The sequence below is a fragment of the Talpa occidentalis genome, unplaced genomic scaffold, assembly GCF_014898055.3.
Source record: "Talpa occidentalis isolate TD23 unplaced genomic scaffold, MPIMG_talOcc4v2.1 talOcc4.3, whole genome shotgun sequence".
NCBI classification, from domain to species: Eukaryota; Metazoa; Chordata; class Mammalia; order Eulipotyphla; family Talpidae; genus Talpa; species Talpa occidentalis.
Genome location: NW_023603184.1, coordinates 36,346,909 through 36,374,791, shown reverse-complemented (window position 1 = coordinate 36,374,791; position 27,883 = coordinate 36,346,909). Strand labels below are relative to the sequence as shown.

Sequence of the window (27,883 nt, the reverse complement as noted above, 5' to 3'; positions counted from 1 at the left end):
TACAATTAGAATTGTTTCCTGGCTTTCTCATTTGTTCCAATACAGCCTTCTCAAATATACAGGGATCTGGGAGCAAGAGACTCAAGCCAGGATAGTGAGCAGCAGGGGCAACAGCTATGGCATCAAACATCTTAGTGAACATCCAGGAGGAGGTGACCTGCCCCATCTGCCTGGACCTCTTGAAAGAGCCCCTATGCCTAGACTGTGGCCACAGCTTCTGCCAAGCCTGCATCACTGCAAACAACAAGGAGTCCACGGCAACCCAGGAAGAGAAGAGCAGCTGCCCTGTGTGCAGAATCAGTTATGAGCCTGGGCACCTGCGGCCTAATCTGCATCTGGCCAACATAGCAGAGCAGCTCAGAGGAGTCAAGATGAGCCCGGAGGGGGAGCAGAAGAAAGAGCTCTGTGAGCGCCATGGAGAGAAACTCCTGCTCTTCTGTAAGCAGGATGGGCAAGTCATTTGCTGGCTTTGTGAGCGGACTCAGGAGCACCGTGGTCACCAGACCTTCCTCATTGAGGAGATTGTCAAGGAGTACCAGGTAGGAGAGCAGGATGCAGTTAAAACAGGAGAATATATAGTTGATGGGAAATCTCCTCTTGGTTGTCTTCTCACCACACCCCACAGCTCAGAGGTCTGTGATTTCTTTTCTTCCTAAGGTGTTGATACAGGGAAAATTCCCCCACTCCTCTAAGTTCTAGGGCTGGATGAGCAACGAGATTAACATCACACAGATTACAAGGAGAAAAAGACCACCTTCAATAATGTACACATGGAGAATTTACATGACTCTAAATACTTAAATAAAATGGGATAGATACAGTGTTTATTTAGTTTTAAATATTTATTTTTGCATACAAGCGCTTGGATACAGGCCAGAGATGTGGGGGTTGAGAGGATTCACCAGAGACAGAATGGGGAACAGAACAGGTGGACTGACTGAAATACGCTGCTGAGCAGAGCAGCGGGTGAGACAGGAGAGGTCTGCTGCGCCGTGTGGGTAGCTTCCTGGCAGGGGATTGAACTCATGCCACTGTAGCTGGGGATGACTTGATAGCACTGAGACTTTAGCCCCTGTGCCATGAGGGAGGCCCAGATCCAGTATTCATAAGGATGGGTTAAGGATGTTAAGGATGGGTTAGGAGCCTGGGGTGTCAAGGAGGGAGGAGGAGGTCTCTGGGACCAGGAGGGGACACTTTCATATGGTACAACCTTGCCTTTATATATTTGCCTCACCTTAAGATCGATTTTTACCGTGGAATGTTTTGTTCTGGAGGCCTCCCTGGTGGCGTAGGAGTTAAAGTCTCAGCCCTATCATCACAATGGTCTGAGTTCGATCATGGGCGGAGGAGCTGACCCACAGATAGCACAGCTGATTCTGTCTTGCCCACTGCTCCCCTCAGCAGTGTATTTCAGCCGATTCTCCTGTTCTGCATCCCACTCTGTTTCTGGTGAATGCTCTCACCCCCTTCACCTCTGGCGTACACCCCAGTTCTACTGTGCATAAATAAATAAATAAAATCTTTAAAAAATAGTTTATTTCTAGAGATGTTGCTAAATGTAGCTCATCTCTTTAACCTAACACTTCCTTATGACACTCACAAAAATTTTGATTTACATTAGTTCTACCTAATAAGAGGACACAAATTAAAATTTTCCAGCTTGGAAAAAGCTGGGGGAAGAGAAACACTTGGCTCACCTTTCAAGGTGAGGACATTTGTGTGCCTCCAGCCTGATTGCAAGAGACCCATTTATAGTGAGAAGTAGATGTTTTTGAACCATGTGTTAAATGGGGAGGAGGGGCTAGTGCCCATGAAAACCCATCATTCTCTTTGCACATGAAGTGTAACTGAGGGACTGGGTAGATTGAGATGTTGTTTCTTTGCTGTAGGATCAAATTTCTCCTCTAGGACAAATAGAGTCATCTTGTCTTGGGGCAGGAATGGTGACTTCTCTCAGACTTCTGCCTGAGACTGAATACATTCACACTTCAGATTTTCTTTTAAGTGGTAGGTTTATTAGGGGGAAAGGATATTCTGCGCTAATCCCATACAGGCTTTGTGGACCCACCCCCACTTCAGACCAAAGTCATCAAGACATTGGGAAAAACAAATCCCGTAACCACCAAAGGGAAGGTGGCTGGGGCCTGAGGGTGGAGTTAAGCAGCCAGGTTGGGTATAAAAACCAAATATGTGGGCCTTGGGGTCTCTCGCTCTCACCTCGCCTCCTGGCTTCATGGCTCCTGGTTCATGGCCAGCTCGCAGAGTGCCCTTTGGGATTCCAGATCGGCGGATCGGGTAGGACGCATTTAAAATTTTGTCTCCCATTTTTCTCCCTGAGCTGTACATTTCCTCATTTCCCCTTCCCTTGTAAATAAACCTTTTATTAACCTTTTGCGTGTGCCTGCAGTAGAGTATTGATAAGTGCTTTTAAGCGCGTGGGTGAGGACCCTCAGTCAGGCAACCCGTTTTGTATCGGGGCTGCCCTGTAACAGTTTGGCGCCCAGCGTGGTTTCCAAGTTACACCCGCGGTTGACCAGCTCAAAATAACTTTCCTTGCATTGGTCACCATAAGCACACTAGTTCTTAATACATTCACACTTCAGATTTTCTTCTAAGTCATAAGTTCTCATTGATATTTTAAGTTTCTGTGACTCTTATGTTTGGAGATCATCTGATTACTTCCTCCATGTATTCAGATTTTGAGAAAGTCCATTGCTTGACTCTGGCTTGATTCCCCTCTCACAGGAGAAGCTCCAGAGTGCCCTTGAGCAGATGAGGGAAAAGCTGCAGAAAGCTGGACATTTGGAAGCTCAAGTCACAGAAAGGAGAATATCCTGGAAGGTAGGAGGAGGTTCTTTCTGAGGAATTTAGACAGAAATCTGGTAGAATTTGGGTGATAACATGAGGACTTCCCACCTTTTTATACTTGGATCATTAACAATCCCACAGTCATTTGATTATCCTTCTCTTCATCATTTCCCTGATGGAGAAGGGGATTGAAAAGTGAACCTGGCACAGATGAATGGGTTTTTGGAGGGAAGGTTCATATGGAGGGACACTGGCCAGGATGGCAGTGCAGTCTCTGTTCCATTCCATCATGTGTTTGAGTCTTTGACTCTTCTGGGGGAAGCCATTTGGCCATGGCTCCTGGTTCTGGGCCAGTGTTCCACTTCAGCAGAGGGTGAGTGGTGTGGTCAGGAGTAGTCCAGCTGTGTGAACGTGGAGACAACCCAGTTGCTCTGTTTTGGCTCAGGGTTGGACTCAGTGCTGCAGACTTGAGGGAATTATTTTGGAATATAACAGAGGGGAAGTAGTAGGTGAAGAGCATCTTTAAGAATTGTTCTCTTGCTCTGTCTCACTTTTCTGTGTGAACTTTCCATTTACAGTGGTGCTGGTTCTCTTTCCTAGTCTCTGCCTGATAGTTTAGTTCTACTTCTCTCTCTTTTCTCCATCCTAAGAGTCAAATACAAAGTGAGAGACAAAGTGTCCAGGCAGAGTTTGCAGAACTGAGAGGTCTTCTGGACTCAGCGGAGCAGAAGGAGCTGCAAAAACTGAATAAGGAGGAAGAAGTCATTCTCCATAAACTGGCAGAGGATGAGAGTGAGCTCGTTCAGCAGAGCCAGTTGATAGAAGATCTCATCTCAGATCTGGAGCATCGATTGGAAGCATCAGACATAGACATGCTGCAGGTAATGTTACAGGGCAGGGAGAGGAGCTGCCCAGATCCCACAAACCTGCCTGCTGTAAATAGGTTCTGCCATCCCCTGCATCAACACAAAACATATGAGACTTTAATGGGAAGGAAATTTAATACAATTAGGAAACAATACAGAAAAGACAAAGAATATAGTTTACAAATCAAGCACCCGCAGTTGCCCATCCCCTGGTGGGTAGAAGTCCCCCCAATCTGGATTGGCCCAGAGCAAGGCCCAAAGCCTGGCACAAGTCCAAAGCACCTTTCAGTGGGGACCCACAGAAAAGGATCAAACCACCAGACAAGTCTGGAAGGAAAAGAACAAAACCAAAATCAAGGTAAAAGCTCCATTGTCACCTCCCCACGGGTTTCACCCTCATCTGTGTCACCCAGTCCACGACCAAAAGGCAAGTGCAGTTTCTTCACGAGTCTCTCTGCTCCATGTGCCTCCTCCAGGTCTCCTTCTGGCTCTATCATGCTTCCTTCCTTCTCTTCTCTTTAGCTCCACCCTCCTTTGGGTGTGGCAGGGAACTTGGAACCTCCCTCTTTCCTGGGGACCACCCTGTTACAGTAAGATCTCAAAAGAAGCCCCAGCATCTGAGACATGAGAACCATGCAGGCAGATTTCCCTCCCCTTCAGTATTGCTGTGCTCTTTTTGGTGTGACACTAAGGTTCTTCTGCTCTGCAGTGTGCTTCCTGCATTTATAGGAATAATTGAATGCGTAAATAACAAGGGGAAAACCTCATTTTTATTAATGTGTCAAGTACAATGCAATTGTGTGAGCTTGGAATGAAGATGCATTTTATTCAGGTGTATTTGATATCCCTGTTATTGTGTGCTAGTGTTACCCATTCATTAGTTAAATCGAGTGAAGCTTAGTCCAGATGAACAAATGCACTTCAGAGTCTTAACAAGCATTTTTTCCCCCTCATGGAATGAGTAGAGATTTTCCCCCTTGTTTATCTATTTTCTGAGAAGAATTATTGAAGGCCTGGTATTTATTTTTAATTACTCAGTGGAATTCACAAATGATGTCTTATTCTGGCCCTTTTTGTGTGAAAGGGTACATATATGTGTGTATATAATTATATATGTATGGAACTAAATATATATAATTTACTTGTTTAATTTTTTAAATAAGTTTTGTGTCGTTTTTGGCAATGTGTGTCTTCATAGGAGTTTGTCTAAGTTGTGTGCTTTGTAGATGCAAAGATACTCATAATGATTCTTTCTCATCCCTTCAATTCCTACAATATTCACCGTAATGTCCCTTTGATACCAAGCAAAACCAAGGTGCTTCACGGGACTCCAAACTGAAAAGAGAAATAACCCATGTTGTCTATGCTATTTGGCTTTTTTTTTTTTTTTTTAGATTTATTTATTTATTTATACAAGCACTGGGTCCAGTCAGAAGCACGGGAGGGTGAGAGAATTCGCCTGTTTTCTTACTTTCTCTCTTTCTCTCTCTCTTTCATTGTCTCTCTCTCTCTCTCTCTCTCTCTTTCTTGGATTTATTTATTTATATAAGCACCGGGTACAGTCAGAAGCGCAGGAGGGTGAGAGAATTCACCAGAGCCAGAGCAGGGAGCAGAACAGGCAGAAGGACCGAAGGACACTGCTGAGGGGAGCAGCGGGTGGCAGGAGAGGTCTGTGTGCCATGTGGGACCCTCCTCCAGTGGCCTGGGGTGGGGGGTGGCCTGGGAGAGGGGGATCGAACCGCTGCAGAGGCTGCGGGCAGCTTCGCAACCCAGCGCTCAACTGCTGCGCCAACTGGAGGCCCCCTCTTTTATTTTTAATTGTAGTGATTTGCTTTTTCCCTTTTTTCTTAGTTTATGTCTCGTCGATTTTATTGATATTTTTATAGAACAAACTTTTAGATTTTCATTAATTTCTTTTATGTTAATTATTTGTTTCTGTTCTCTACATATTTAGTGGGTGTGTGTTGTACGTGGTTAGCTTACTGTTCCTTTTCTAGTTTCTTAAAATGGAAATTTAGAAAACATCTTTTCTGGTTTAGTGTTTAATAATATAAATGTATTGCTTTAACTGTATTCCATATATTATTATTGTTTTGATTTGATTTTCATTCAATCCAACTTATTTTCAACTGTTTTTGCAATTTTTTTCCTATTTACCTTGGAATGTGTGTGTGTGTGTCTTTTTTTTTTTTTTTTAATACAGGCATGTTTTATTTATTTATTGTTTGTTTGTTCGTTTTGTTTATACATGCACTGGGTACAGTCAGAAGCGCGGGAGGGTGAGAGAATTCACCAGAGCCAGAGCGGGGAGCAGAGCAGGCAGAAGGACCGAAGTACACTGCTGAGGGGAGCAGCGGGCGGCAGGAGAGGTCTGCACGCCATGTGGGACCCTCCTCCGGTGGCCGGGGAGCAGCCGGGGATCAAACCGGCGCCGCAGAGGCCGTGGGCAGCTTCGCAACCCAACGCTCAACCGCTGCGCCACCGGGGAGTCCCTTTTTTTTTTTTCTTAAATTGCATTGATTTAACAACTTGGTGAAGTTACAGATGAGACATTCTAAGTTACTGGTTTCTGTTACTTTTCTAATGAATATATTAATATGCAGTTTAGAGAAAAAACTGAGTAAAAATAGTCAATCAGCTTCACATATGTGTGTGTAAAATTCAAGGGACTGGATGAAGTCACTTATAGAGAGAGTTTAATGTGAGGAGAGAGAGACAGGAAAAGCACCTACATTAATGGTGTCTGTGTGCACCTCATAAAAGGTTATGCAAACTTCTTGAAGAGTATTATAATTTTTTAAATTCCCCTAAGCCTGGCATAATGCTTGACAATAGTAGCACATACATTCCATTTCGGCTGAATACATGAAAGACTATTAATTATTAAGTCATTTCAGAGGGAGTCTGCATTTGGGGAATAAAATTATGGGTTTCTAGTTTTCCTTACAAGTATGTCTCATCTCCAGATACATACTTGACTTCCACAAGAGTCAAAACTGTTTCTACCTCTTGGGAAACCTGACAGCATCACATGAGTTCTGGAATGTCTGGCCTAGGTCTTATCTTTGCATTTGTCTCTGACAATGGGACCAACTCTACCCCACCTAATCAGGGGGCAAAGGAGATATGATGAGGCCTTATAAGTGGAGAGAACCTATTACTTCTTGACACATGATTTTTTAAAAAATAATTAATTTATTTTTTCTTTTTCGCCTAGGATGTGACTGACATCATACAAAGGTATGTGTGGGAGGCCAGAGATGGTCTTTCTGTGCTGTGGAGAGATGCCTAATGATTTTTAGAGTAACCTCGTGTTCACTAACAACGAAGTATCATTGTGGGCAGAGAAATATGGGTATACATTTGTCTTAAATTCCTGTTTATAAAAAATGAGTTGAAAATGGATCAGATACTACGGAAAGGAATGAAGATGGTAGGAAGCTGACAAGTTTTTGGTCAGTAGTAGCTTTAAAGATAAAGCATTTGACAAATGGCCAATAGGCATATGAAAAAATGTTCAACATCGCTAGTTACCAGGGAAATCCAAATCAAAACCGCAATGAGATACCACCTCACTCTAGTGTGAATGGCCTGCACCAAAAAAAAAAAAAAAAAAAAAAAAAAAGGGAAACAACAAATGCCAGACAGGATGTGGAAATAAAGGATCACTCTTACACTGCTGGGGGGATTGTAAACTGGTCCAGCCACTATGGAAACCTTAATGGAGCTTCCTGATAACACTAAAACCTTATTTCCATCTGATCCAGTGATCCCACTCCTAGGAATCTACCCAAAGAACACAAAAACACTAATTTGAAAGGAAAACTGACTCCTATGTTTATTGCAGAACTATTTACAGCAGCCAAGATTGGAAACAACCCAAATACCCCAAAATAGATGAATGGATCTATTCATGGTGGGAGATCCATGGGAACTACTATAACCATGGATATAAGAAAAAAATTAATAAGTAAAAAAAAATCAAGGCCTTGAGTTATCAGACCTCTGTAACCTCATAAATTTTTTTTTAAGGATAATAGCTTCTTCTTTTTTTTTTTTTTTTACAGATTTATCTATTTATTTATACAAGCACTTTGTACAGTCAGAAGCACGGGAGGGTGAGAGAATTCACCAGAGCAGAGCGGGGAGCAGAACAGGCAGAGTGACGAAGCACACTGCTGAGGGGAGCAGTGGGCAGCAGTAGAGGTCTGCGTGCCATGTGGGACCCCTACCCGGTGGCAGGGGATCAAAGTGGTGCTGCAGAGGCTGCGGGCAGCCCCGCAACCCAGCGCTCAACCGCCGCGCCACTGGAGACGCCCTGTAACCTCATAAATTTTATACACTCTGTGTGCTTATATCTAGGGTTCTTGCACATCATAGGTGCTTGACTTTTATAGGGGGAAGCCCAGATCTTCTTTTTCTGCCATGCACCCAGAATTAGCAACAATACCTTTATATCTATAGTTCATCTCCTATATTGTGGGATATTTGGGCCCAGCTGTAAGAAAGTGATTCATCTCCTCACACACTCTGGCCCCAAGTATCAAGAGGCAGCATCTTACTTTAAATTTATGCCTGCCTGGCAGCATCGACCTCTTTCTGAACACATAAAATCCAGACCACTGTTTGGCTGGAGATCATCATGTATTCTTTTCCAAATGTTTGCAATTATTCTCAGAGAGCCTGAGTCTTAAATGTTATTCTGAGGGCCTCCCTAGTGGGGAGTAGAGTTTGAAATCTTGGTTGTCTCCAGGGAGTGTTCCCAAACTTGATGTAGCTCATACACCCAGGAGCCAGGTTCTGGAGCCTTCCTTTCTGTTTTTCTCTCTGGATCCCAAATGCATGTGGTGACTTTTCCACACATTCCTTTTTTTAAGGTAATAAAGTTTTATTTTGTCAAATCTGTTATTACACATAATTTCATATGGTTTATAGCAAGTAGAGGGATAGATATTAATGATTTAACTTTGTAAGGAAGAATCTGCTCTTTAGAGGTCAAGTTGTTCCCAGAGTCACATAGAGTTAGATATCAGCCCATTTTTTTCTGACTCTGAGGTCAGTATTTACTTTTTTTCTCATAGTTTCCAGGTAGATTTCAAGTGCATTGCTTGGAGTGAAGTGATAAGAAGTCAGTAGTTTTGACAGGACAATATTAGAGGTGTGGGGATCTATGTTTCTCATTCTAGGTGTTGGGATTTCACTCTGAAGGAGCCCAAAACTTTTCCCGAACAACTAAGACGTGTGTACCAAGCTCCGGATATGAGAGGGATGCTGCGAGGGCTTACTGGTGAGGCGGGGTCAGCCGGCTGGGTGACTCGGGGTGGGGGGGGGTGTTGCAATGGCAGGGACCAAGTGAGGAAGAAACGCAACTTTTAGGTGTGGACAGTGATGCTGGGGGCACTGGAGACCGTGGCTGAGGAAATGTCCTGTTGAGTGGGGATTGGCCAGGACTCAGCACTACCCTTATTTACTAGTTTACTCCCTGCCATAGTTCCAGGAACTTCCCTTAATCTGGAGAGGAGATAGAGTTCAGTGCTGTGTCCTTCGCTTAGATTTACCAATTTAGATTTCTTTTTTCTAATCATTTCAGACCTGGCGAGTGTGCGATGCTACTGGGGTAAGGATAAATCTTCGTGTCATCAAACTTCTCTACTCCTTTCATGTCATCTTTCTGAATTTTTTGATTTCTAATAGAGCTCATATTTTAAAACTCATGTTTCTCATTCTAATACACAGACTGAGTCTGCAGTGTTTTATTTCTCCCTAAAACCAAAATTCTTTCCATTTCCTGCTAAGTTATTCTCATGATTTTTCTCGCAATGTCATGTATAAGGACACTTCCTGTCCCTCACCCAAACCTTTAATTTTTCTGCAGTTGATGTCACCTTGAATCGGGCCATCAATGGACACTGTGTTGAGATTTCTGCAAATAAGAAAGAACTGAGATATTTGTGTGACAACAATCCAGTTAGAAATGGGAATTGCTATTATGATTATTCTGTCGTGGGATCACCACTTCTCACAAATGGGAAACATTACTGGGAGGTAGATGTATCCAAAAAACGTTCCTGGATCCTGGGGGTGTGTGGGGAAAACCATTACAAAGCACATTCAAAGCTGTTTGCCATGAGAGCTCGTGCGCTTATTGTTCAACAAGATTTTTATGCTGGATTACAGCCTGCACGAAACATATGGGCTATAGGGTTAGAGTATGGATCAGAGTATCGTGCTTTTGATAAGGACACTCACTCCAAGAAACCGAAGATCTTGTCTCTTTCCATGACAGTCCCTCCCAGTCGTGTTGGGGTTTTCCTAGACTATGAGGCGGGCACTGTCTCCTTTTACAATGTCACAAACCATGGATCACTCATCTATGAATACTCCAAGTGTTGCTTTCCTACGAGTATTCTTCCATATTTGAATCCTCTGGATTGTACATTCCCCATGACTATTTGCGTACCAGGCCCCTGAGCCTCTTGAGCCCTCATGCACTTCCCTGGAGTGCCTTTTGCCTTGGGGGCATCTAAGGCACTGAGCTTATTTCCAACATTCTGCCACCTTTTTCTTGCTGCCTCCTTTCTTTTGCATTTTGACATCCTTTATTTATCAACAGGGTGTATCACTTACCTTGTGTCAGATTTTTCCTAAATGTCATGCACATTAGGAGAGACTCTTAATTTATTAATTTCTATTCTCCCGAGGAAAAATGAGGCCTCCCGCCCTCTGTCAAGTGTTTGCGATCTCATTTTCTCTGCCATTGACTGAGAAAATAAAGGCATTAAGTAGTAAATATCATAAATGATAGGTACTAAGAGAGGATGTTGTGTCCAGAGTGTTTTTTTTTAATTTTTTTTATAGATTTATTTATTTATGTATGAACGGGGGTTCAGGCCAGATGCATGGGAGGGTGAGAGGATTCACCAGAGACAGAATGGAGAACAGAACAAGCAGGTTGACTGTAATACACTGCTGAGGGAGCAGCAGGTGAGACAAGAGAGGTCTGCTGCGCCATGTGGGATTCTCACTGGCGGGCTGCGATTGAACCAGCGCTGCAGAGTTTGAGGACAGCTTCACAGTACGGCTCTCAAACACCTGCGCCACCAGGGAGGCGCCCAGCGTGTTTAAATTCATGTCTTGTCACTCCATATACCAGCAGTTTAACCTGGAATAAATACTTAAAAGCTGTGTTAATTTCCTTCATTTTTATTTTTATTTTTTTATACATTTTTTACATCATTTTTCATTTTTGCATAATGTGTGCATTTTCATCTTGGTTATAGTCCCTGAACAATTCCCACCCCCCTTGTTTTGATGCTACTTACTCCTCTTTTCCCCCTTCCCCAGCCCAGTGTTTCTCTGGTTTACAGTTGCTTGCTGATTTTCTTAAATTCATGTTGGTCAAAAAAAGCACAACTGCCCCACATTGTGAGAAATGAAATTGCTACAGAGTGTGATCTTTGTAAAAATGGAGGTTCTGTGTTCCCTGCCTCGCCTAATGAAGGGCAGAGCTAGTGGGGAGGAGAAGCTGAAGACAACTGGGAGGAGATCCCCAGAGGGAGACTGGAGGAAGCATGTGGAGCAGAGGCACGTGAGGAAGGAGGCCTGCTCGCTTCTCAGCTTTGGACTTGCACCGTGGACTTGGGGGACACGGAAGGACCCGTGGAATCTGAGACATGGAGAGATACTTGGGAGAGGGGTGGTGGGTGGAGGCCGACAATGGCAGCCATTACCTTGATTTGTACTTTATTTTGCAATTTTCCTTCCGGACTTGCTTGCCACCTGATGACTATTTTCTGTGGTTCCTTGCCAGAAGGTGCCTTAGACTGGTGGCAAGCTTTGGGCTTCAGTGGCCTGCTTTGGGCCAATCCTGTTTGACTGGACACTTACCTTCGAGGATTGAATAACTTGGGGTGTTTTACTGGAAACTGTTAACGCTTTCATCTTTCTTTGCACAGTATCCTTTCACACTAAGAATATGTATTAGTTTTCTTTCAACAGGGTTACTCTGGCTTTGTTTTAGAAATGGAACTTGACTAAATTTTACATGGTCTTTGAATTTTAGCTTATTATGAAATAAATGGTTCTGTATAGCCCGCTGGTCTTAAGTTTTTCATTTACCTGCAGTAATTCTATTTCATGGAAATTCTGAATTTGAGTTCTGTTTACCCAGCTGCTGCTTCATTGAAAGAGTCAGAAGTACACTTTTGGGATTTAACAATGGTGTCAGTAAGTGTTTGTCCTGGTCAGACTAACTTTGCAATTATGGACAGTAATGCAGAGCTTCAGGCCACGTGTCTTTTCTTCCTGTGATAGGAGGGGAACTATTTCTACGATAGATGATGATTGAGGGCTTGCTGGAATCCTGGTGTCTTTGGGTATTTTTTTCTCAGCTCATTACCACAGAGTTCACTAGAAATAAAAGTGGGGCCTCCCCGGTGGCGCAGCGGTTGAGCGCTGGGTTGTGAAGCTGCCCGCAGCCTCTGCAGCGCCGGTTCGATCCCCGGCTGCTCCCCGGCCACCGGAGGAGGGTCCCACATGGCGTGCAGACCTCTCCTGCCGCCCGCTGCTCCCCTCAGCAGTGTACTTCGGTCCTTCTGCCTGCTCTGCTCCCCGCTCTGGCTCTCGCGAATTCTCTTGCCCTCCCGCAATTCTGACTGTACCAAGTGCATGTATAAACAAACAAACAAATAAATAAAAACATGCCTCTATAAAAAAAAAATATATATATAAGTACATTGTTGGTCAGAGAGTAACTGCTGCTCTCCTGCTTGCCCCCCCCAACCCCGCCCCGAAATTCCCCCCTCACCACTTTGGAATGACTTTTGATGAAACAGGTTCCAAGGTGGAAAGTGCTTCTGTGTGTTTATGTGTTTGTACCTATATTTTAGGATGCATTTGTGGGCACTGGCAAAATTGATCAAAGTTTTCCCCTTGCTTTTGCCTTTCCATCACTCCATTGCTCTGACTATGAAGTCTGTGCCTCACTAGAAAACAAATCTGTACTCTGGAATAATTAACAAATGACTATTTCCTGGAATGCCCAGTCCTCCAGTTCAGAATGAAGTACTTAGTTACAGGGAAATAAAAATGTTAATTTCTATATGCATCTGAAAAGAGCTATATATTGGAAGGTTTCTACTTTTTTGTTTTGTCTTTTGTTTTTCTTTATTTTTTATTTATTTTTATACAAAAGCTGGGGTACAGGCCAGAGGTATAGGAGGGTGAGAGGATTCACCAGAGACAGAGTGGGGAACAGAACAGGCAGACTGACTAAAATAAACTGCTGAGAGGAGGAGCGGGCCAGACAGGGGATGTCTGCTGTGCCATGTGGGATCATCGCTGGCCGGCCTGGATCGAACACATAGCGCCAAGTCTGTGGACAGCTTCACCAGTTGTCGCTCAACCCGCTGCGCCACTGGGGAGGCCCGGAAGGCTTCTACTTTTTAACAGAATCTCCTGTACTCAGACAATCTTCTGCTGAAAAGAATGTGAGACTTTTAATTTGCTTCCAATTTCACTCTCTTCTCAGGAAAAGATCAGAAAACCCTGTGAGTCCTGGGGTCAGAAAACCTGATGTGTGCCAATTGTGTCCCACCACACATATCATCCCGTGCAGTCTTCTACTCAGTTTCAAAATCAACAAGAGGAATAGATTTACCAAGAGGAGCAAAAACACACACTCTTCTTAGAAAAATATGCATTGTAAACTAGAGCAGGTTCTTGCACAGAGCCCACAGCAATATACAGAGGGGTAATAATGTTCCAGAAAGATGAAAAAGAAAGTGCTTGGGCTGGGAATGGGATAGTCACACACTTACACACGCACACATACGTGTATCTATGTGTGTGTATGTACGCACATAGATATACAGTTTCTTTATCCTAGGCAATCTTCAAAAATATCGTATGAAGAAGGAATTCCTAACAGATAGCTGAAAGAATATATAAACTTATTGATGCCGCTGTGCATTGTGACTTTAGCCCTTGAGCCACCACAGGTTCTTGTCCCACAAAACTATAAAAAAGGAATTTTCAGACATTTTAGATGAGTAATCAGAAACAAACCTTAAGAAAGTAAGGACAAGGTTATTTGAAGGAAGAAAGCAAGAACTTCCCAGTATGCTGTACTTGGGAGGGGCAAGGAAGGCCTATCTAGGGATAATTAAACCTCCCCTCCATCCCCCCCATACTAAAATCTTATCGTCCTTTTTTGTGATTGGCTCTTCCTCCTAGTGGCTATACTCCTCTGGGCAGAGGTGCCCATTTTCCCAGCTCCTATCTTAGTAGTTTACCTCCCTGTTCTTGGTCTCCTAAAATTTGCTTTTACTGCTGGCACTGGCCCTCCTGAATTTTTCTGCCCTTATCTCAGGGGCCTCCCTTAAGTCTCCCTAGTCCCTGCTTGAACCCTGCCTGAAGCTACATACTTAACCCTAACTTGCCCTGGGACTCAGTAGGAGTCAGTGCTCAGCCTCCCATGGCTAATGAGTGGAAGAGGCAGTATTGGAACTGACTCTGTATTTCTCCAGCACAAGCGCCTTCTCTTGAGTATGTCCCCAAAGAAAAGGTAGGAGCATTTTCCCTAGGATGTTGGGTGGGGAGGGAGAAGCCAGAAGATGCTGATCTGTTGAAGAAGCTGGGCACACCATGGGAAACCTCGGGTGCCAGGAAGTAGAGGTGTATGCTCAGTCTAGTTACCTATCAACGAACACGGGCAGTCATTGTAATGGCTAGAGTCAGGGTGAGCTCTTTCATGACCAGGCTGCTCTTGCGGGTAAAATGATGTAGAGAGCGAACACTCTGGACAGTTAAAAACCTAAACTTTGAAATCAGACAGAATTTCATTATCAGGGTGATAATGCTTCTTACTAGTCCTTTTTAAACTAGCTTTTTTTGGATTCAGTTTCTCATTAGAAATAGCAATACTGAGGCTGAACTGATAGAAATGATGTAGGAATTAAATGATAAAATTCTGTGATTTCTCATTTCCTAGAACATGAGCACTGATGCAGATTAGTATCTATTAATTTTCTCTCTGGGTTGAAATCATGGATATTAAAGAATGAATATTAATCTACTTTAAATATTACTCCTTTTGCTTTTCTTTGAAATAGAATATATAATTTTCTGTTTTTTTAAGATTTGCTTTTATTTATTTATGCATACAAGAACTGGGGTGTAGGCCAGAGGCAAGAATGGGAAGGAGCAAACTCTAAGCCAGTGGATGATGTTCTGAACGGATTCCAACCCTATGTTCATACTGAAGATAGAGAGCATGGTGCTGTAGATCTGTTGCCCCCTCCCCCCAAAAGTTAGACAGGATTTCCTAGATCCAGAGTAGCCATTTCAATATGTGGTAAATGGAAAGAAGGTCCATTAAGATCCTGTGAGAACCAGTTTCATGAGAAACTGTTACCATTACTCGAAGAGTTAAGTTTTCCTAGGTATAGGGATCTCTGCAGAAATATTTTTTTAAATAGGAGAAACCTGTCTTAAGGAAGGCAAACAATCAAAGGCAATGTTCTGTCATATGAAGTCATTTCCTCATGATGTAAAACCCTCTCCTCTCTCCCTGGTGACTCAATTCCCTTATAATAGGATATAAGCCCTTGCTGTCTTCCATTTACTTTAGAATTTACTGCTGTATGATTCTCTCTACACATCCTATTCAATTTGGTGTTTTTCTCATACTCATTTGTCTGATGTTCATTTATACATCTAGTCTCAGAACAACTCACGGTGGTGAGGGAACTTTCCCCTGTACCCAGATAGCTGTTGAAGGAGAGATATTAATAGATGTATTTTTTTATGTACTTTATGTGACTGAACTGCAGGGAATTGGTAGCTGAGAGAGTGTGACAAGTATTCCTCCTCTCCCTGTGAGTCCCTGAACTACTACATGTCCTTGGTTAATATCATGGGACTCTCCTGTGAGGTATTAGATTTAGCTGAGAGATATCAGCTCCTGTCAAGTGATTTCTGGAAACCTGGGTGAGTAGGAATCCTGAATTCACAATTCACACAATTTTTCAACATGAGTTTTAAAACATGGCTCAGTGCCAGCCACTGCATCATGAGTTTGATCCTCAGCAAGGGAGCTAAACCACATGGGCCCAGCAGACCACTCCGGTCTCGCCCGCTGTTCCCCTCAGCAGTGTATTGCAGTTGATCCCCCTGTCCTGCTCCTCAGGCTGTCTCTGGTGAATCCTCTCACCCATACCTCTGCCATACACCCCAGTTCTCTTATGCATAACGTATGATGTGCAAATATTTTCTCCATTCAAGTAGATGTCTTTTTGTTTTAATGATAGATTTTTTCACTGTGCAGAAGACTTTTTTGTTTCATGTAGTCCCATTTATTTATATTGTTTCGTGTCTATATCATTGGAGAAAAATACACAAAGACATCCCTAAGCGAATGGCATGGAGGGTTTTGTTTGTTTTCCTCTATGTATTTTGTGGTTTCAAAGATTGCCATCCAAGTCTTTAATTCATTTTGAGTTATCTTTTGTGTAAGATGTGACATAGTTCTCTAGTTTCCTTCTTTAGCATGTGGCATTTTAGTTTTCCCCGAATAAGTTGCTGAAGAGACTTTCCTCTCTCTGCTGTTTATTCTCGACTCCTCTGTTCTATAAATTGTCCATACAAGTGTTGGTTCATTTCTGATGCTCGGTCCTATTCCATTGTTGCTGGAACAACTTACTTGCAGGGCAGGAAGGATGAGAAACATCTCACTGGCCAATAGATTGCTTTAACTCTTCACTTTTAGGAAGGTTAAAACGTAACTTTAGTGGACAGTAATGCAGAAAGATTCTGTCGCATAGCCTGCTTTCCATGCAGTGAAGCCAACTGTTTCTAGCTGGCTGAACTGGGATAGATGCGTTTACAGAACTGCTTGTGCTTGAGCCATTGCAAGCAGCTTCAGATGGGCAGTGCACTTGGCCCGCGTCTCCTTTTCCTGCCTGACAGAGGTGCTCAGTACCATGTGCTTCTCTATCCAGTGTATCATGTGCACCTTTTCCTTCCAACACATCGTGTTCTGCACAGACATATAATAGTCCAGGTGATTCTTTACATTCTTGTATGATCCTTGTAGTTGTTCCTGATAAACACCTTCCAAGGCAATAGTGGTGTTATTCCTCCGGACATCAAAAAGTAATGACGCTATTAACCAGCACCCGCTGTGAATTCTCTAGCTCAATTGCATGGTGGATGTGCTCAAAGAAACCTGCTCCATTTCTTAGCTTAGGCAAGTTTTTTGTTCAATGAATTTCTGAGAAAATTCTCTAAAAGAGGTACACTTTTTTAAACTAAATAGACAAACAACCTTCTTGTTGATACCGCAGAGAAAGTTTCTGAAGTAATCACATACGTTTCTTTGGATAGAAAATACAGTATCAGTCTTGCTCCAAGAAAAGGGAAGCCTGTTATGCTGACTGGCTTTAGAATAAGGACTAGAATTTTAAAGCTTCAATATTAGGAATTTGTACGTTTGGATTATGATGTATCACACAGGTGGGGATAAACCTACCTGCTCTCAATATTTCTGCCATCTGCCACACCAAGCCAAAACATAAGACTGTCTATGGAAAAGAACTTCAATACAATCAGTGTGCAATACAGAGAAGACAATATAGTTTCCAAATCAAGCACCCAAAGTTACCCATCCCCTCATGGGAAAAAGTGCAGCCAAACAGGATTGGCCAAAGAAAGGCCCACAAGCCTGCCACAAGTCCCCAACACCTTTAGTCCATAGACAAGGGTCAGAAACTGACCAGACAAGTCTGGGAGGAAACCAGAAAAAAATCACAATCAAGATAAAAGCTTCCATTGTCACCTTCCCTTGGGTCTCTCACCCACATCCTTTCAGCCAGTCCAGGATGAAAAAGCAAGTGCAGCTTCTTCACATGTCTCCAGGCTCCTTGTACCTCCTGTAGGCCTCCTCCCTCTACATCCTGCTTCCTCCCTATGACAGTCTCCTGCTGCAGGGGCAGGATGCACCACTGAGCAGGTTTCCTATGAGCCCAGCAGACTGGGTAAAGGAGAAGTTCAGGAGCCCTCTGTGGATGTCTCAGGCTTTTCTTAAGCTTTACATGTATTCTGGCAAACAGGTACTCGGCAGGCAGGGGTTTCTGGGGTCCAGGAGGCGTCCAAGTCCCTGGCAAGTCCTCACTCTGGGCTTCTCTCTCCCCTTCTCTCTCCTGCCTCTCTCCTGCTTCTGCTTCTCTTGGTGACTGTCTCAATACTCCTCCCATGGCCCACAGAGGTAAACAGGACAGCTTACAACAATGTAACAACAGCAGGTGCCCCATCAGGCAGGGCAATCCTAATGGTGGGAGGACAGAAAAGCCTTAAAACCATTTACCCTCCACCTCCCTAGCTGCTTCTCCCTGCTCAGTCTGTAACAGGGTGGTCCCCTAACAAGTGCACTCTCCCTGGATGGGGCAGGAAATCTGGTTGGTGCCTCCCCTTTTCCTGGGGAATGCCCTCTTAGAGTTTCAGTTTCATTTTACTCCACTCTTCATCTCTGTGGCAGTCAGGCCAAGTCCATCCTGACCATATCTGTGTCTGGCCTGTCTTCATTCTTCCCCAAGGAGTCACAACTTTTCCTTGGTCTCTGAAGGTCTGTTGAGAGTTTCTGGAACAAAGAGTTTGAAAACTTCAGAGGAAAAACTGATTTGGTGAGTCTAACTTTTTCATGGGAAGGCCAAGGTGCCTCTGAAAAGGGGAAGAGGCCCAGCTTGCAGGCTGCCTGCTGATTGCATTAACTGAAGGGTAATGTAGGGGAGCAGTGGCCTGAAAAGAAGGTGGGTTTGAAGGAGGAAGGTTTTGTTTACTTCAGAGGGACTGACATTTCTCCAGGCCGAATCTACCCACAACTCCTTCCTATTCTATTACTGAGAATTGTATCTTTTGCGGACAGAGAGAATCCTTGACTTTTTAGAAGTAGAAAGCGCCTTTTCCACCAAATACAGGAACGCAGGCAGAGGGGTTTGAATCCTAGGGGTTAATGTTACAGTGTACGAGTGTCATATTTCTTCATGATTCTATACATTTTCCTCCTCGTTGTGGACTGTCTGCCCTGGGGAACCTTGATGCGTGATGGTTGGCAAATTCTGCACCTCATTTCTAGTGACTGCTTCTCGCGCGGGTTGATCTCTGTAGTTCCTTAGAGATCACTAACCTTGTTCGTCCTTCTCACTTATATCTGATGTCATTTTAATGAAGGAGATGTGGGGTTCAGAGAGCGGTTCTTGGGTAATGACTGAGAAAAGTTTTAGTTAGCTCCCCATTCAGCAGCTTTCGTGCAGTCTCCCCATGAGACAAAGACATTTAGTTATATAAAAGGGCAGGTTTATTATAAAGGATGCTTGTGAGGTCGGTTTTGGAGATCTTGGGTTTGAGAACCAATTCCTTGGGTTGACACTGGGAAAAGCTTCACCAGAGCTCCCCTTTCATGGCACTGGTGAGTTTCCCAAGCCAGTTTCTCCCCAAGACAGAGATGTCAGTTATATCCAAAAGGGCAGGTTTATTATAAAAGGGAGATAAGAATAAAGGACATTTGCCTATGATGGAGGACAAGTATTAAAAAAAAACCTAAAAAGGAGGTGCCAAAAGACCAGAAACCTGCTTACACAAGGAGGTGAGGGTAGAAAGGATTAAAATAACCATCAACACAGCTATAAAAACCGAGATCCTTAAGTGCCAAAGCCTAGATCACAAAGGTCAGACCCAAGCTAGTATCAGGCTGCTGTAGGGAGTGTCTAGAGCAAAGGCCAAAGGGTAAAGGTATGGAGATTGAGCCCATTGTGGAATCTCCTGCCCTTTCAGATTCTGCAGAGTTATCCAAAATCAGCAACTAAGGGAAACCTCCAAGGAGTGATCCCCTCCCAAATAGAAGACTGTATCAGTGCAGTCTCTACAGTGGCTGGGGGCTACACTTCCCTTGCCCACCTGTGATTATAGAGAAGCTTCTTTTCACCCACTCTCTCCTGCAGGGAGACCTGTCCCATGCTTGGGCTTCTCTTCACTGACCTCCCTCAGTGGAGGCCGCTCCCCTCTAGGCCTCCTGCCTGAGCCTTGCAGGCCTCTCTCAGCAAACCTGTCTCTTTCTGGCAGCTCTTCCTGCCCGCTTATGTCTATACAAATGTCCTTTACTCTTCTGTCCTTTTCCTTTATAAACCTGCCCTTTAAATACAACCAATGTGAAAGGGTCGGCACAGTAAAGAAAATAAGTACCAGACTAAGTTTCTCAAATATGGGGAAATTTATTGGCCCCCAGGAGAAATTCAAGGACCCAAGGTGTGGTGGGTGAAGTCAAGCTTGTTGCCAGGGGAGGGAGGCTTTTATATGGCATGGAGAGGTCAGGCAGGAAACTGGGGTAGCAGGGTGGGGGAAAAAGTTTGTAGGGCATGAAAAGATTTGTAGTGAGGCAAGAGGGTTATTGTCTGAATTTTCTAGGTGGGCTTCCTGGTGGGCTTTTGCATTCTGGCCTCCTGCATGGACCTTTCATACCAGCCTTTTGTTGATAGGAAAAGGGGCAAGGGTTCTTTCTTTGGCTACTTCTTGCTGAAAGGGGGCGAAGACCAAGAGGGGCGGGGGTCAGGCCTGGTTATGAGGGTCTTCTGCAGGGATGCAAGAATGTGGGTGGAGAAGGAATTGGTTAAAGGTGGTATGAGACATTTCCAGAATGCGAGCCGGTATGAATTTTAGGAGGCGAGGAGGAAAAAGAAAAAATAAGGTTCTCATTTGTACTGGCCCCAAGAGTGGAAAGAGCCATGACACTATAGGATTTTGAAACCATGTCAGCGGAGCCTGCTGGTTTTGGAGAGTGATCTTGTTACAGGGCAGGGAGAGGGTCAGCCCAGACCCCACAAAACCTGCCTGTTTTAAATGGGTTCTGCCATCTGCCTCATCAACACAAAACAAATGAGACTTTAATGGGAAAGAACTTTAATACAATTTGAAAACAATACAGGAAAGGCAAAAAATATAGTTTTTAAATCTAACACCCATAGTTACCCGTCCCCTCGTGGGTAAAACTCCATCCAAATGGGATTGGCCCAGAGCAAGGCCCCAAAGCCTGGCACAAGTCTAAAGCACCTTCCAGTGGGGACCCACAGAAAAGGGTCAGAAACAACCAGACAAGCCCGGAAGGAAAAGAGCAAAATCAAGATAAAAACCGCCATTGTCACTTTCCCATGGGACTCTCAACCACATCTGTGTCACCCAGTCCACGACCAAAAGGCAAGCGCAGGTTCTTCATGGGTCTCTCGGCTCCATGCGTCTCTTCCAGGGCTCCTGCTGGCTCTATCCTGCTTTCTTCCTTCCTCAGTCTCCTCTGCAGCTTCTTCTCTCCCTGGTCTGCTCCACCCTCCATTTTGGGTGGGGCAGGAATCCTGGAACCTCTCGCTTTCCTGGAGACCACCCTGTTAGAATCTGAGGCAGTGAGGTGAGCTGTCTTTATAAGGATGTTAAAGACACAGAGGTTTTTTCTAAGGAGCTATCTATTCGTTCATAAAAATCCTGGGCAGAAATAAAGCTGTGTCCCAGGGCTCCACCTGCCACGCCTGCGGCCTCAAGAGATGATGTTAGGCTAATGCCCACCATAATCATGAGGAAAGCTCTTCATTTAGTTTGGTGTGGTGAGAGCAACCAGCCCAGTTTGGATTGTCCCTATAGGGTGAGTTGTGGGACCACCAACACTTGGACACAAGAGTCTGGGGTAGAAGAATTGATACACTGAGAGAGAGCGCCATTGCCCCAGAAAAAGGATCCCCTTGTGGTTTGGAGCGCAGGAGTAACCGAAATGTTAGAAGTGCAGGAGTGAAGCCAACAAGGGTGTCAGTTGGATAGCAGGGGTAGCTGTGATTGGAGTCCCAGAGGGGGACTGAGCATTGGGGAGTCAGGCAAGCAGCGTCTGTTATCTTGGTCATTGTGGTATTGAGATTCATTGGAACTGCTGCCAGTGGAGACCTCTGAGGGGACGTGCAGAGGAAACAAGAGGGGGTATTAGTCCCAAAAGAGTCATTTCCACAAACAGGACACTGGGCTAGGGGAGATTTTGACAAGAAATGTGCATCCTAGTAAGACCCAGGTTACAACATACATACTGTTTGTCTTCGGGGGCACGTTTGACCCATGAGAGATGGTGTCAGGACGGGTCCCCAGAAGTGTACCGCTGTGGGCACGGTGAGAATAACCATGTGTGGACCGGTCCACTGAGGCTGCAGTGGCTTTGGTTGAAGCGATTTGAGCAGGACTTGGTCTCCCGGATGCAGTGGTGGGGAAGGTCAGTTGAGAAGGTCGAGATCCGAGGCAGGACTAGGTAAGGACCGGTCTGAGTGTTCCTGAAGCAGTTGCCTGAGTAGGGAGTGGTCAATCCTGTCCGGGTTGGTGTCCACGCAGTTGGTGAGCTGCAAAAGAAGGTAGGTGAACTCGCCCTTGAGGTGACATGCGAGCACAGGTTTGACGACGGGAACATATCTGCCAGACTTTTGCACTCGAGGAGGGGTGAAAGAAGAGCAGAGTCAGGATTGGGTAAGTGGGCATGGCCCTGCGTGGAGGGTATCGTGGACTTGTGGAATGACCAACTCCGCCTGTTAAAAAGAGCATAGGGGCAGGGTCTGCAGCCAGAGTCAGTTGGGAGAGCCCTTGCCGCTGCATCAGCCTTGTTACTACCTGTGGTAACATGAGATGCCTCCTTCCCTAATTTTCTACTCTTGTCCTCTATCAGTATTGCTCATCCAGAAAGAAAGCTCAGCTGAGAGATCAGGAGTAAGTAGGAGGAATTTCTTTGCAACTTTTATCTTACAAAATGATTTACTTGATGATGTTAATGTATACATATGTCAGAAAAGAGAGTATAACAAGATGCCAAGGCCCTGAGGAAGTGTTATAGGACAGGGAGAGGGGCAGCCCAAACCCCGCAAACCTGCCTATTCTAAATGGGTTCTGCCATCCGCCGCATCAACACAAAACATATCAGACTTTAATGGGAAGGAACTTTAATTAAACTAGGAAACAATACAGGTAAGGCCAAGAGTCTAGTTTCTAAATGAAGCACCCAAAGTTACCCGTCCCCTCGTGAGTAAAACTCCATCCATATGGGATTGGCCCAGAGCAAGGCCCCAAAGCCTGCCACAAGTCTAAAGCATCTTCCAGTGGGGACCCACAGAAAAGGATCAGAAACTACCAGACAAGCCCGGAAGGAAAAGAGCAAAATCAACATCAAGATAAAAGCTGCCATTGTCACCTCCCCACGGGTCTCACCCACCTCTGTGTCACCCAGTCCACGACCAAAAGACAAGCTCAGTTTCTTCACGTGTCTCTAGGCTCCATGCGCCTCCTCCAGGTCTCCTGGCTCCATCCTGCTTCTTCCTTCCTCAGTCTCTTGTGCAGCTTCTCCTCTTCCTGCTCAGCTCCACCCTCCCTTGGGAGGGGCAGGGAACCTCCCCCTTTCCTGGGGACCACCCTGTTGCAGAAGGGCGATTAGATTAGGGGAGCCCCTGTACTTCCTCCTGTGCAAGCTGCAGCTATTAGTGGGCAGAGTGAAGGGTACCCATTGATATTGAAAAGTGGCCTGCTTCTCTCAGCTAATAAGAGGAAACAGTTTGAGGAAATGGAAAGTAGTTTAATTTGTGGACAAAGTGAGGAGGGCAGCAGACTGTCTGAAAGACCACTTTTCTGTCCTTTGGCAGAGGGCAGGGGTATTTATACAAATTAGTAAAACAAAGGGGAGTTGAGCCAGGGTCTGCAAAGGGGAGGCAGGAAGGGTCAGTATGTCCTTTTTTTAAAAAAAAAAAATTAAGGATTAGCTTTTTATTTATTTATTTATTTGTTTTTAAAGATTTATTTATTTATTTATTTATACAAGCACTGGGTACAGGCAGAAGCACGGGAGGGTGAGAGGATTCGCCAGAGCCAGAGCGAGGAACAGAACAGGCAGAGTGATGAAGTACACTGCTGAGGGGAACAGGGGGCACAGCAGGAGAGGTCTGCCCGCCATGTGGGACCCTTGCAGGTGGCTTGGGATCGAACTGGCCCTGCAGAGGCAGAGGGCAGCTTCACAGACCAGCGCTTAATCGCTGTGCCACCAGGGGAGGCCCAGCATGTCGGGTTTTTTTTTTTTGTTTGTTTGTTTTTTTCTTTTTAATAGAGGCATGCTTTATTTATTCACTCGTTTGTCCGTCTGCCTTGTCCATACATGCACTGGGTACAGTCAGAAGTGCGGGAGGGTGAGAGAATTCACCAGAGTCAGAGCTGGGAGCAGAGCAGGCAGAAGGACCGAAGCACACTGCTGAGGGGAGCAGCGGGCGGCAGGAGAGGTCTGCCCGCCATGTGGCACCCTCCTCAGGTGGCCGGGAGCAGCGGGGGTTGGAACCGGCGCTACAGAGGCTGCGGGCAGCTTCGCAAACCAGCGCTCAACCGCAACCCAGCGCTCAACTCCAACCCAGCGCTTGCTCAACGGCTGGGCCACCGGGGAGACCCAGCATGTCGTTTTGATGTAGGCATACCTGTGGGTGCCAGCTTGCTTTGCTGACACCTGCTGTTTCACTTATTATCTTCTTTGGAATGTCCTTCTGTAATGCCGCGGACTAACGCAGCGGTAGACTTGCAGGACTGTCTCAGGATTGAGAAACTGTGAGGATGCTCAAGGCATCGGCGCATAAATGACAGACAGACACACTTCAAGAGTGAAGATCTGAATGTAATTTGCTCAAAATCATCATACACTTTTATACCATTTCCAACAATAGATGATTTCATACAATTTAATTCTTTCTCAGCATAAAATACTTTGTAAGGCATAAGACATCTACTTCATTATTCATGTGCATGTGATCGCTGTTCCATGACATGGCACAGTAAACAATCTCCAGGTACTGAATCTACACAATCATTTTTGCCTACACTGAACAGCATTCTTTAAGCCAGCTTTTCTTGATTCGTATCCCAAAACCACAATGATCAGAAAGCATTAATATTTACCTACTGGCACCTCCTACTTTTAGTCATCACGAGCAATATATTCTCTACGTAAGCATTTTGATTTTTATGGTGTTGTCTCATGTGAGAAGTATTATGATTATTATAAAACTACCATTGCCACACACTATTTTCTTTATCATGCATTTCCTGAAACTGATTGTACACATATAAGGAAAAAGCAAAGTAAGTGAAAAAGTAGTATGATTATAGACAGGTTGCTAGGTTGCTACTTATTCTGAAACAATGGCTATTTGATTAATGGTAAAACTGCTTTGTAGGTAATTCCATCAGGCTTGTTTGCAGGTGACGTTCTTAGCAGCCTTGTTTCCATCAAAGGAGGGGTTAATTACTGCGGGCTTGTTGCCTAAATTAGGCTTATAGGCATGTGTGCCTTGTTTGATCTGAACGCCAAAGTTTATCATGATGAAGCCCTCGGGGACTGCGCCTGTCTTAGGTCGTCAGGAGTCACAGACATGAGGCTGGCCAGTGCCTTCTTTAGTCTGCCCCCGATCTTACCCGTCATTGACTGTCCAGTCCAGCGCACAGGGGAAGGGGGTCTTACTCACTCTGATGTGTCTGAGTGAAAGCCTCCCTCTTTCCAGTAAGTTCACTGGCGTTCAGCGGCAGAGGCTGCTGCACTGTAACAGGGTGGTCCCCAGGAAAGGGGGAGGTTCCAGGTTCCCTGACCCACCCAAGAAAAGTTGGAGCTGAGCAGAAAAAGGAGAAGCTGCAGAAGAGACTGAGGAAGGAAGGAGCAGGATGGAGCCAGGAGACCTGGAGGAGGCGCATGGAGCCTAGAGACACGTGAAGAAACTGCGCTTGTCTTTTGGTCGTGGACTGGGTGACACAGAGGTGGGTGAGACCCGTGGGGAGGTGACAATGGCAGCTTTTATCTTGATGTTGATTTTGCTCTTTTCCTTCCTGGCTTGTCTGGTTGATTCTGGCCCTTTTCTGTGGGTCCCCACTGGAAGATGCTTTAGACTTGTAGCAGGCTTTGGGGCCTTGCTCTGGGCCAATCCCATTTGGATGGACTTTTGCCCACGAGGGGACGGGTAACTTTGGGTGCTTCATTTAGAAACTAGACTCTTTGCCTTACCTGTATTGTTTCCTAGTTTTATTAAAGTTCCTTCCCATTAAAGTCTGATATGTTTTGTGTTGATGCGGCGGATGGCAGAACCCATTTAAAATAGGCAGGTTTGCGGGGCTTGGGCTGCCCCTCTCCCTGTCCTATAACAGATTTGGCGCCCCCCCTCTCCTGTCCTGTAACACTTCCTTTTGCTGAGACTGAAAGAAGACAAACTTGTTAAATACAAAGAATAAGAATACCTATCTGACCTGGCAGGAAAAAAGACCTGTCCTTTTCATTGCATCACCCCCACCCCACCCCACCCCTGCTTTCTGGGACCTGCTTCAGAACAGTTTTTCCGTGGTTCCGTGCCTGAAGGTGCTTTAGATCAGTGGCACAGTTTTGGGCCTCTGTGGCCCCACTTTAAGTCAACCTTGTTTGGAGATTTACCCATTAGTGGATGGACAATTTTGTTTAGAAATATCCTTTCTTTTCTCACCCTCTGCACACTAGTTCTATTAAAGTGATATTCCACTGAAGGTTTGCTTTGCCTTTTGTACATGATGTGGTTTTTGCAGTTGTTGGGTTTGGAGGGCGGGGCTCTTGGGTTCACTCTGGGGAAGGTGTCACCAGAGCTCCCCTTTCAGAGGCTCCTGGCGAGTTTTCCGAGCGAGTTACTCTATGAGACGGTGATGTTAGTTATATTTAAAAAGCAGGTTTATTATAAAAGGGAGAGAAGAATAAAGGACACTTACATAGACACATGCAGCAAGAGGGTGCTGCCCCAAAAGGGACAAGTTTGCTAAGACAGAGCCCTGCATGGTTGCAGTCAGGCAGCTTTGAGGAGAGCTGCCTCTGCTGAGGGAGGTCAGTGAGGGGAAGTCCTGGCAGGTACAGGTCACAGGCTGGCATGAAGGCTACTGCCCTGCGGAGGGAGAGAGTTGGTGAAAAGGAGCACCTGCATAGTCACAGGTGGGCACAAGGAGTGCTGTCCCAGCCAGTGCAGAGACTGCCCTGATAGAGTCTTCTCTCTGGGAGGGTCACTCCTTCCTGGAGTGGTTGTTTGTTGTTGACTTGGAATAAACTATGTGGAATTTGAAAGGGGACAGATTTCTACTATGACCCTAATCTCCATATGCTTACCTTTAAGTCTCTTCCCTTGACACCCCCTCACTGCTTAGGTCTTGTGCTTTGTGATCTAGGCTTTGGTTCCTAAGGATCTTAGCTCCTATACTGGGTTAATGGCTAAGTTAATCCCTTCTAACCCTACCTCCAGCTCTTGGCTTTGTGAGCCAGGTTTCTGATCTTGTGGGTTTCCTTTCTACTTTTTTCTATGCTTAGCCTCCATCATGGGATGACTAGATCCCTTTAGAAAGTAGAATTCTGGGGGATCCCAAAATACCCATAGGTTGTGCACTCACAATGCAATAGAAGCTGCAAGTAAAGTGTGTTAAATTGTTACCGGTTCTGTAGGGTTTTGTCTGGTTTCCTCCAATCCATTGTACATAAATCTTGAAAAAACAGTCACTGGTTTCAAGTGAGGAACATTTATTGTGGTCACATTAGAAGAGGTCAGGCAGTAGCCACCATGAGCCACACTCCCTAGTTGAGAGCATCAAGGATCCTGGTTTTATGAGGCTTATCATGGGACTGGGCTAGTGGGAAGTAGGGTATTGGCTGGGCTTGGGTTTTCTAGCTTGGATTTCAGGGCCTTTAAGCACCCATAGATGCTTCATCTGGTCTCACATTAACACCCTCCTATTGTTACAGGGCAGGGAGAGGGGCAGCCCAGACTCCACAAATCTGCCTGCTGTAAATAGGTTCTGCCATCTGCAGCATCAGCACAAAACATGAGACTTTAATGTGAAGGAACTTCAATACAACTTGGAAACAATACAGAAAAGGCAAAGAATCTAGTTTCTAAATCAAGTACCCAAAGTTACCCGTCCCCTCGTGGGTAAAACTCCATCCAAATGGGGTTGCCCCAGAGCAAGGCCCCAAAGCCTGCCACAAGTCTAAAGCATCTTCCAGTGGGGACCCACAGAAAAGGGTCAGAAACAACCAGACAAGTCTGGAGGGAAAAGAGCAAAATCAAAGTCAAGACAAAAACTGCCATTGTCACCTCCCCAGGTGTCTCGCTCACATCTGTGTCACC

The 27,883-nt window shown here is 45.0% G+C and overlaps 1 protein-coding gene across 3 annotated transcripts in view; it reads left to right on the top strand.

The window, feature by feature from the left end:
• Positions 1 to 27,883, top strand: part of LOC119255570 (tripartite motif-containing protein 5-like) — a 37,277-nt gene that overhangs the window by 7,717 nt on the left and 1,677 nt on the right. Inside the window, exons 2-8 of one of the 3 annotated variants that reach the window (XM_054699481.1) lie at positions 63 to 539; positions 2,746 to 2,841; positions 3,459 to 3,689; positions 6,892 to 6,914; positions 8,861 to 8,961; positions 9,265 to 9,291; positions 9,550 to 11,785. In XM_054699481.1, coding sequence (XP_054555456.1) covers positions 117 to 539; positions 2,746 to 2,841; positions 3,459 to 3,689; positions 6,892 to 6,914; positions 8,861 to 8,961; positions 9,265 to 9,291; positions 9,550 to 10,145 — 1,497 coding nt within the window. In that variant the 5' untranslated portion in view covers positions 63 to 116 and the 3' untranslated portion in view covers positions 10,146 to 11,785. Of the gene's footprint in view, positions 1 to 45; positions 540 to 2,745; positions 2,842 to 3,458; positions 3,690 to 6,891; positions 6,915 to 8,860; positions 8,962 to 9,264; positions 9,292 to 9,549; positions 11,786 to 27,883 lie in introns of those variants that run through there. The other 2 variants (XM_037522824.2, XM_054699482.1) reach the window with 2 other exon arrangements.